This window comes from Mycteria americana, chromosome 7 (assembly GCF_035582795.1).
Source record: "Mycteria americana isolate JAX WOST 10 ecotype Jacksonville Zoo and Gardens chromosome 7, USCA_MyAme_1.0, whole genome shotgun sequence".
In the NCBI taxonomy this organism is placed as follows: Eukaryota; Metazoa; Chordata; class Aves; order Ciconiiformes; family Ciconiidae; genus Mycteria; species Mycteria americana.
Window position 1 is genome coordinate 48,437,148 of NC_134371.1, and position 10,269 is coordinate 48,447,416.

General features: G+C 37.5%; 1 protein-coding gene across 1 annotated transcript; it reads left to right on the plus strand.

The window, feature by feature from the left end:
* Positions 1 to 2,748: 2,748 nt before the first annotated feature.
* Positions 2,749 to 9,266, plus strand: VCAM1 (vascular cell adhesion molecule 1). The gene is made up of 7 exons (XM_075509233.1): positions 2,749 to 3,094; positions 3,843 to 4,160; positions 4,776 to 5,048; positions 5,648 to 5,914; positions 6,357 to 6,623; positions 8,107 to 8,377; positions 9,098 to 9,266. The coding sequence occupies exons 1-7, from the start codon at positions 2,749 to 2,751 to the stop codon at positions 9,264 to 9,266; spliced, it is 1,911 nt and encodes a 636-aa protein (XP_075365348.1).
* The last annotated feature ends 1,003 nt before the right edge of the window (positions 9,267 to 10,269 follow it).

Here is a 10,269-nt window from a genome sequence, read left to right on the forward strand (position 1 = left end):
CTGGATTTGATAACAGTATTTCCAGAACAGTACTCTACTTGCATTTGCTGAGGCTTATGAGATTTTTTTTTTCCTTCTCTAATAAAAACAATGATGATGATAATAAAAATAATATGTTATGGGAGAATCCATGGTGGCAGTTTCAGTGAATTTCAGCTTTAGTGACTTTTGGTTAGGCATTGCTAGGTGCTTCAGATTTCCCTGTTTTATTGTCTTCTGGGTAATTCTTTGTTTGTCTTGTTTAGTTTTTCCGTATTTCTGAATATTGTTGTTATTACTAATTATTATTATTTTGAAGACATACTTTCTGCCTGAGATCACAATTTTATCTTCCCACAATCATTACATCCCTTTTATATTTATAAGTTTATGATAAGTGTATGAAAAAAGTCATTGATGCTTATTTTACCTAGTGTAAGGTCTTTGACAGAGTAATAAATGTATTTATTACAATGTGCTTTGGTGTTTCTGTAGCAGCTTGTACTGTCCAGCTATCCTTTGATGAGGATGCAAATGTAGGGGCAGCTGCGGTCAGGAAAAAAGCAGAAAAAAATAGTTCCTGAAGAAGACATGCTGCCTGTAGGCCAGCAGGAGCCTTATATCCTCTGGTACTACTCTCACCTGAACATGGTATTTTGGAGCTAGCATTACGTTATTAACTGTAAAATCTGCCTGACTCAAAAAAGTATGAGTTTGATGTAGTGCCAGCTTTTCAGCAATTAAATTTCTTTAGCATTTACAGCATTGTTACTTCAGCCTTTATTTTTCCAAGTTATTACTCATTTACTAGATATTTGAATCTGTGCTGTTTATAAAATATACTATATGATGAAAATATTTCATAGACATCAAATGACCAAACTATTACATACCGAACAATTTGCCAGAGACATTTTAAAAACATGTGTGTTTTCTTCTGAATTTCTTGCTGCTTTTATTTAGTGATTCATAACTACCAAGATGAACTACTCAAGTAGCTGAATAAATAAACAATTGAGATTTGGAACACATTATCCATTCTTTGCATTCATAGCATTTCCCAATTGAAAATTAAACAATGGAAATGTTATTTTACTTTTTTCATAACATTGGCGCTATAGTAACCAGTAATAGTTGTCCTCAGAAATATTCCAAACTGGATTTGTGTACCCACTGGAAACCAAACACTGAAAATAATCCCAGAGTTGTATTATCAACTGCTATACTTCAATTATACATAAAGAGGACATGAGAGATCTGAGAGGCATATGAGTAATGTAATGCATACCAGTAGCATCTTGAAAGAGGGACATTGTAGAGACATTTTTAAAGTGGAATTGGGAAAATCGGTTCATTTGATTCATCCGAACAGGATGAGCCTGATTCACGCTGATCCGGTCAGATCTCCAGACTTCCATTATCTGACTTATTTCTTCGTTTTTAGGGATCAAAAATACTTAGGAACGTGAGTAACATCACCTCTTAAACTGGTAGCACAGTTTTCTGAGGGAATACTGAGTTAGGTAAAGTTATTTACAGAGCTGAGTAGTGTTAGAAGTATTCTCAAGGCACAGCCCTACACAAATACTCGCACTGAAAGCAAACTTGAATAACTTTTCCGTTTGAGATACAGTGCCGTTCAATTACTTGGAACTCCCCGCATTCTTTCATTTTATCAGTTGTCTCAGGATCAGGTCTTGACTTGGTCTTTTTAAGTCGAGTAGGCACTGTATCACAAGCGTTAAGGTTTACTGTTTTCCTTGGCTTTAAACTCTGCCGTAGAAACCGGCAGCAGAGGGCGCTGAGCCCGCCGCCGAGCCCGCCGCGGGGCGCTGCCTCCCGGCGCGGGGCGCTGCCTCCCGGCGCCGGCGTTCCCCGGCCGAGGATTTCCCGCCCCACCTCGAGGAGCGCTTCATAAGGAGCGCGCCGGCTCTCCTCTAACACGCTGTTGCAGAGCAGCAGGGTCCCACTGTGCTTCTTCGCAGGAAACAGAAAGCGAGGCTTTTGAATTTACTTTCTTTTCCTACTAACAGCAATTACAAATGTTAAAACAGATGGGAAGAACGAGCCAAGCTGCGCTAATAGTTTTGTATGTGCTAACGACTGGTAAGTTGGGGGGGGGGGGGGGAGTGTTTGCTTCATTTGTTTTTAATTTTGTTAAGTGTAAACTGACCTACAGTTTACTGTTTGACTTTTATTTCTCTTTGTTCCAGTTGCTTTTACATCTCAGTGAATACAACTGTCAGTTGAGTAGTTCTGTCAAAATGTCAGGAAGCTTTTTTTTGACATTTACTTTGAGCTTTTCTGTGCTCTGCAATGACACCGTCATTTTCTTACTGAGTTTGCTAAAAGGCGGTCTAGGAGACAACTGCAGTATATCACTGCATGTTTAATTTTTACGGTCATCCCTGACAGTATCACTCAAGTTTGGTACTGAATGCCCTGTTGAAAGTGATTCTGCAGTTGTCCTCGCTATCTTACTTACCACCCCTCCCCTCAAATGTTACAAAGTTTTAGAACCAGATCCACCTGACAAAAAAAGTTATATTGTCCCAATGCATTTATTTTCACCGACAGCATTGGGTTTATGCCCTTTTATACATGAGAACTGTCTGATAGAGTCATCTGAGTCTGTATTATCTTTGACAAAAATAGCAATGTTTATGGGGTATTTTGGAGATGTAAACCACTGTATGAGGTTTATTAGTTTAACCTCCACACAACTGTAAAGTAAACTTGCAAAGTAATGACCTCATGTCACCATAGAACATGAGAAGAAATGGGAAAATAGATGTTGAGAATGCTGCTGAGTTTATGTATGTTCTCCCTTTTGTAGCTAAAGCTTTTGAAATGGAGATTATACCTGCTAACACAATTGTTGCACAGATTGGAGAAACACTCATACTCACATGCAATACTACTGGCTGTGCATCACCAAGTTTTTCCTGGAGAACTCAGATGGACAACCCTCTTGGAGGAACAGTGAACAACCATGGGACATACTCTACCTTGACTATGAATCCAGTTAGCATTGTGAATTCTCATGATTATCTGTGTACTGTCTTCTGTGGTGAGCAAGAGAAAAAAGAGAAGAGTATCAAAGTTGAACTTTACTGTAAGTAAAAATGTAAAATTCTCTTTAAGTAGTACGTGTTTGTAAAAAAATCAGTAATTGTATTTAGATATCATGGTTGGTAGTTAACTGATAATGCTAGGATAATGAGTCTGCTATAGCTCAACATATATTTCCTTGTAAGATTCCTTTATCTGTCTGTTCAGGACTCTTTCTCAGCCCCTTTCTGCTTAACTTTCTGCAGTGAAGGTAGTACATACTGGTCTTATTTATGCTTATTCTTGGTAATACCTGAAAGCCAAAACATAGACTCCCCAAAAAGTTCATAGAGCTGGAAAAAAACCCAAACCAACCAACCAATGTGGTTGAGATGGATGTATTTGGGAAACCTGCAAGTGCAGAGCACCTAATCAAAGCCTTTGCAGTTTGCAGGGGAATGATTCAGATGTCTAAACCTACAAGCACAGAAAACAGGATACCACCAGTATATGGATTGCTCTGGATGCCTATATTTAGGCAGCTGTATCACTGCCTAGGTGCCTTGCTGGGCCTTATTAGATCATTTGTGATCATAGTTCAACAATTGTACAAATGTAATTCCTGTTAGTGTATGAACTGCTTATAAAAGACCTGTATGTCTTCATATCAAGATACGTCTTGTAATAAAGTTGAGATAACACCATGTTCTGAACGCTTCTAAACTCAAGATGTTTGATGTTTGGATCTTGCTCTTATGTTGACCCTAGAACTCATCTCTGTTAGACTAAAGAAATGGATTTTATTGTTTTAGCTTTCCCCAGTGATCCTATCATTGAGATCAGACCATCCTTAGTTGCTGGAGAACCAGTCACTGTCATCTGTAAAATTCCTGATGTGTATCCTTCTGATCACCTGGAAGTACTCCTAAAGAGAGGGGAACATGTTCTTCATGAGGAAAATTTTTATGAAGATGACAGCACAAATACAGAGACAAAAACTGTGACATATTCATTTAATCCCACGGCTGAAGATATTGGGAAAGAGATTACCTGTGTGGCCAAGTTACCAATTGCTAATATGGACTTTGAACCCAAAGAAAGAGTAACTTCTCAGAAACTGAATGCAAACTGTAAGTATTTTTATTCTAGGGCTTTCACACCAAGTACTGTGTAATGTTAAGTTTCATGGAATGGGTTTAAAAAGTGTGTGCTATAAATCATTTATAATCTGCACTTATCTATATTATTTTTGTAGATAATCTATTGTATTCAGTTGAATTCTGCTGTATTCAGTAACAGTCATTGAGTCATTAAGTACCCACTGTTGTTCATGACAGAAGTTAGGCAATGCTTTAGTAACTCCTCTGTCACTTTCTTACCTTGGGCACTGGTGCTCAGTCAGAAAGTAAAGACCTGAAGAAAAATGGCAGCATGCAGATAAGCAATTGTTTTTAAAATTGCCATTGTATGCTTAGCAGTTCCAAGTTTACAATTCTAAACAATAGGGAGACAAATATAAGAGTAAAAAAAAAAATTGTACACATTTTGTCTAGCTTAGCTTTCAAAGCTGCAAGATAAATCTCTTATCAAGTCTGGAAAAATTGTTCCACTGTGTTACCAGAATACATGTTATTCATTTTTTCTTGGTATTGTGTGAAATGTACCTCTAGGGAAGCTAGTGTTAAAGATGTGCATGTCATTCTTCATTAACTTACTGACCTTATCTCTCTTTTGTTCTCTTCCAGTTGGTCCACAAAATACTGTCATTACTGCATCTCCAGGGAACTCGCCAATGGAAGGAGACTCTCTCAAACTCACTTGTGTGACTGAGAGTAATCCACTACCACAAATAGTTTGGAGAAAACATCTGGCTGATGAAAGCATTCAGCATCTGATAGAAAACAATGTCCTTTCTATTCCTCATGCCCGTTTCACTGATTCAGGACTGTACATCTGTGAAGTAATTAATCTGGTAACAAATAAAACAGAGAAAGCAGCTGTGGACATTGTTATACAAGGTACAAGTCTGCTTGAATTTAACTTGTATCATCCAGTACCCAACTGGCAGCTGCCTGTTGGGTTGGAGGATGCTGAAACACTGAAAATTAGGAAATTATGGGGCCTTCTTTGTTATGTATTCAGAATTTAGCTCTCAATTTACTGCTGCTCTTCACGGGCTGTGGTTTTCATTTCTATGCTTAATTTTCAGCTAATTGTCTCTGTACTGCTGTTGTACATGCATACCTCTATACATTTCCTGCAATGCAACACTCAAAGTGATAAAAGAATCTGAGAAAGTGGTGGTGTGGGGGACACTGTTATTTCCTTGAAATGCTAATGTACATAGCAATTTCACAGGGACATCACAGTCTCCTTTGAACTAGTAGTTTTAGTCATTAGTAGTAAATTTAGTAGTCATTTAATAGTAAAACTATTTGGGATGTTGTTATTGTTGTTGTTGCTGCTACTGTTTCAATAGAGCCAAAAGTCTCAGATGGAGCCTGGGACCAAAACCAAAATGAACAGATCCTTGGGCGAGCAATTCCTGCTTTCTCAAAATGCTCTCCATGTTTAGTACTTTTGCATTAGTATAACAGCCTTTTCTTTTGTCATGCAGGTGCTCCAAACATTGCAGAACTCTCCATTGAGCCTTCTACAACAGTTCAAGAAGGAGAAAATGTTTCCATACAATGTACTGCTGAGAGTAACCCTCCTCCCAAGATTATTTTAAGGAGAAAATCTGACAGTGCAGACATGGGGCCTTACAGTGAGGGGAGAATTCTGCTTCTTCCATCTGTGACGTTCCTAAATGGAGGAGACTATGAATGTGTAGCTGAAAATAAGTTTGGGAAAAGTAAAAGTGAAATAACATTTAATGTGCAGTGTAAGTATGTGTAACGTTTTCCCAATCATTTAAAAATAGTTAATTCTCCGCTTACTTCAGTGATAAATGTAAGCAGCAAACTAAACAAAACCCTGTGAGTACAAAAAAATCAGCATAGTCCTCTGCTCTTCCCCAAAGAAAGGAGCAGTGCTGATGAGCAAAACAAAGACATGAAATCTTTAATGTAATGACAATCTTAAGCCAGGATCTGAATGAGCGAGAAACTGATCTACCTTCTTAACATTCTTGGTTAGAAGTACTTGGTTAGTACGTTTAGGCTATAGAGAGTTTGTATGGAAGCTCTGCTACTGTGTGCTTTACTTATTCTGAGAATGAAAAAGAAATTAACTTTGGGAGGCCAACAGCCTGGCATCCAGTAGGACATATTGGATCCACCTCTAAAAAATCCAATGGTGATTAACTACAGGATTCTTCCTTTCAGATGGACCGAAGAATACAATGATCTCTGTTATCCCTGCTACTGCTGTTAAAGAAGGAGAAACTGTGACGATGAAATGTACTAGTTCTGGTAATCCGTCTCCAGTGATCTCTTGGAAGAAAAAGAAGGCCACTGGGGAGACTGAGAAAATTTTTCAAAATGCAACTTTAACTATACAGAACATAAAAAGTCAAGATCTGGGGCTTTATGAATGTGAAGCTTATAACCAATTTGGCAAAGAAGAAAAAGCTGTGAAATTACTTGTTCAAGGTTAGTAGAACAAGACAGAGCACAAGTTGTGGAACACAAGTTTTTTGTTTAATGTATTTTAGATCCAGGTCTTATTCTGTGAAGGACAGGGGAATTCTGCCATTTAGGAAGCTTTAAAGACTGAAGGGTGAAATCTGCCTTAGTACAGACAGTTTACGCAAAGTTCTCATGTCAGTTGAGCTTCCATCACTCCTTCCAATTGGCAAATGTATGCATGAGGCAAAGAGGCTACGCAGTGCCTATATTTTCTTCCAAATAGGTCTCAGTGGAGGATCCAGATACCTGCATACAAAAGATTCAAAGAGGAAGTACATGCTGAAACTTCTCTGTGGAGGGACTGACTGTATTACAGCCCCTTGGTTCTGCTTTAACTCTGTATCCTGTTCTCGCAAGCTGCATTTAAGCTATACCAAATGCTGATTCCTCAACCTACATGCAACGATAGCAAAGTTTCATTTTCAGTAGTATGCGAACTTCTCTGCTTTAGCCCTGATGCTTCTGTTTATTGCATGGCAATAGTGTATTGCTTAGGGATCACCTCTGCCACTAATTCATCTTTACTTATTCTTTACTATTTTTGTAGCTACACCAAAAAATACACTTTCAGTTTTCCCTTCAAGCCCAGTGATACAAGGAAAAAGTGTTACCATCTCTTGCACATCTGCGGATGTTACATCTGTTCAGAATACTCTGAAAGGTGATGGGATCACAACCCTTGAAACAGTAGATGGCAAATGTACCATAGACAGGGCTCACTTAAAGGATGCGGGAACATAGGAATGCATATCATTAATGAACTGGGAGAGCAGTCTCAGCACATAGTACTTTATGCCAAAGTTTAGTTAAAATAACTACTGTACAGAGTTAATATTAGGATTTGTTTTAGACAGACAGAATGACATCTTCACGTCAATTCCATTAAGAATTGTCTTTAAAAAAACTGAGATGAGTTGCACAGGTTCTTGTCATAAGTGGTAGCATCTTAGCACTAATGAAAACTTCTGTCCAAAATGGTAGATGCACAAAACAATTGCTGCTTCAGGATTTCTTATAGTTCCACTTCCACCTTTGAAAACATGATGTAAAATTGTGGAACCTAGTGAAAAAAATACTGTTCTAGGACTCCTTCCTTTGCCTTTTCTGTTTCTCTTCTGTTGAAAGAGGACATTAACCTCCGGGTCTGTTGGTCTGTGTCCTTTCATGAACTCAAATGAATAAACAGTGAATCTAAAATAAGAAAAGAAGAAAAGGCTCCATATAATGTAAAAGATATGCAACATGCTCCATCCGTGGATAAAATGTTCTTTCTGTCAGCTGCTGTTGACTGCAGTGTGTGAAGAGTAGTGTTTAAAGCTATATGCTGGAATATTGTAGTGAATCCATTAACTGAATTAGTACTTTGTGTATAGAAGCTGCTGATACCTCATGAGTTTTTTGCTTCTGTTTGTTGCTAAATCCTACCTTGCATTTCTTTTCTTTTCAGTTCCTCCCCAAAATGTTACTGTGTTAGTATATCCATCAGAAAATGTCAAAGAAGGAGAAAATGTCACTATTACATGTAGCACATACAGTAATCCACCATCACAGATGGTCCTGAAAAAAGTCCATCAGGAGAAGGAAATTATTCTGCCATCAGTGAATGGAACCTTTATACTCTACAATGTCACCAAAAATGATACAGGCAGATATTTGCTTGATGTTTTCAATGAGGTTGGAAACAACATCAAAGTGATTGATATAGCTGTTGTAGGTAGGTAGATCTATTGCTTTAAACTTATTTTGTTTGTACTTTCTAATGAATTTTGTGTCAAGGTGAGCACAACTAGTTCATGGCTGATCCTTGCACAGCAATACTGCAGTTAACCTAAAAAAAAAAACCCCAAAATCAAACTAAATAATAGAACAGCTGGTGAGAATAAGCTGTATTTAACGTTCTTTCAGTGTGGATGTTATTGTCTCTCTTACCTGAATTGCTGCAGTAGCTTTAAGGATAGGGCCAGAAAAAGGTGGATCCTGGCCGCATTTCTGTCCACACACATGAACAGTGAAACTAATCCAGAGAAAATTCTGTTTCACAAAAAGGTCTAAAGATTGGGCTTTTTAAACATGGTCTTCTCCTGAAACATTGTTTCCAGGAGGTAGAAATGTCCCCAGATATTTCCTGGGTAAAATACACGTTATTCTTCTTGTATTCTTAATGAACTCCATGGTATTCTTCATTGTAGATGATATCAGATAGGTTTGAACTTGCACAGCAAATTCAAGACCAAGATAGCGGCTAGGAATTAAAGTGTGTAATATAGTTACTAAAGAAAAAAGCATAAGGAAAATGTTTTGAAATGTGCTTTGTGCATGAAAATAGAAACAGTGTTCTAAATGAAGGTCATTAATAACACTGCTTTTACAGTAATATACATGTATCTGTTTCAATCAGTTTTTACACAACTTTTTTCTCCTTTTGTGTCCATTTTCAGGAAGACTGGAAAAACCAGATCAAATGATACCAGTGGTTATTGCATTATCCTGTGTAACAGCAATAGCAGTACCTGTAGTTGCAATTTTGATCTACGTGTCAAGAAAAGCAAAGATAAATGGATCCTACAGTCTTGTAAAAGCACTCAGGCTGAAAGTGTGATCGCATGAATATAAGTCTAAGTTCATAATAAGCAATGTTATTTATTGTTGTGACTGGTTCTACTCTTCTATAAGATATGATAACAAACAAGTGACTTAAGAATACCACCATGTGATAGCAAATGGATTTTTTTCCATGTTTTGATAAGTATTTCAGTATTTAAATTAAAGAGAAAGCTAGTATCCTGTCCTAGACATTGGTAAATCACTTCTGTGTTGAAGCATGCTGAACAAAGAGTTCCCTGGAGAACTAGGTTTGTACATAGTGTATAATTTGTGTTATAAATATGTTCAACTGAATATCAGTTTGTAAAATTGCAGTCTTACTGCAACTGTACAGAGAAATGTTGTTAATTCAAACATATAAATCAGCATTACTTGAGCTGACCAGATGACAATATTTTATTTTGTGTTACTCTACAGAGTGAATGTTTTTAATATAATTTGTCTGCTTGTGGTAATGTTTGGAAAATGTTCTCTTTTCACTCATATTGCCATAAACTCTGTACCTTCAATGAAGTTACACAATCACTGGGCTATGCATTTCTAATTAATTTAAGATCTCAAGGCTCATTTGTGAAACATTTTATTTTAAATATTATTCAGAAAGTGTCTGGGATTATAGTCTAGTTAGTTTTAGGACAGCTGAGGTATTTTTGTACGGTTTAATCATTCTCAAATCAATGTCAGAATTCTGTTATTTCGTGATGAGCCAAATCAGACCCTTCATTTAGAATATAAGCTGCCAATAAACATGCTTTACAGATTTCCACTGCAAAATAAAATGACCAGTAGGTTTCTCTGACGAGATCATGCCTAGTGATTCTTGCTTAAGATTACGTCAGAATACACATTCCTATGGAAGGAACCAGTGAAAACTATTATCCTTAGCAACAGCAGATTCAAGTGTCATGGGAAGCCCTAGTTGTAAAGGCACAAGCAAGGCAGGCAGCGACCTGAAGGCATAGGCAAGGGGGAGAGGCAAAATCTATGCAGCCTCAGCAATGGTGGT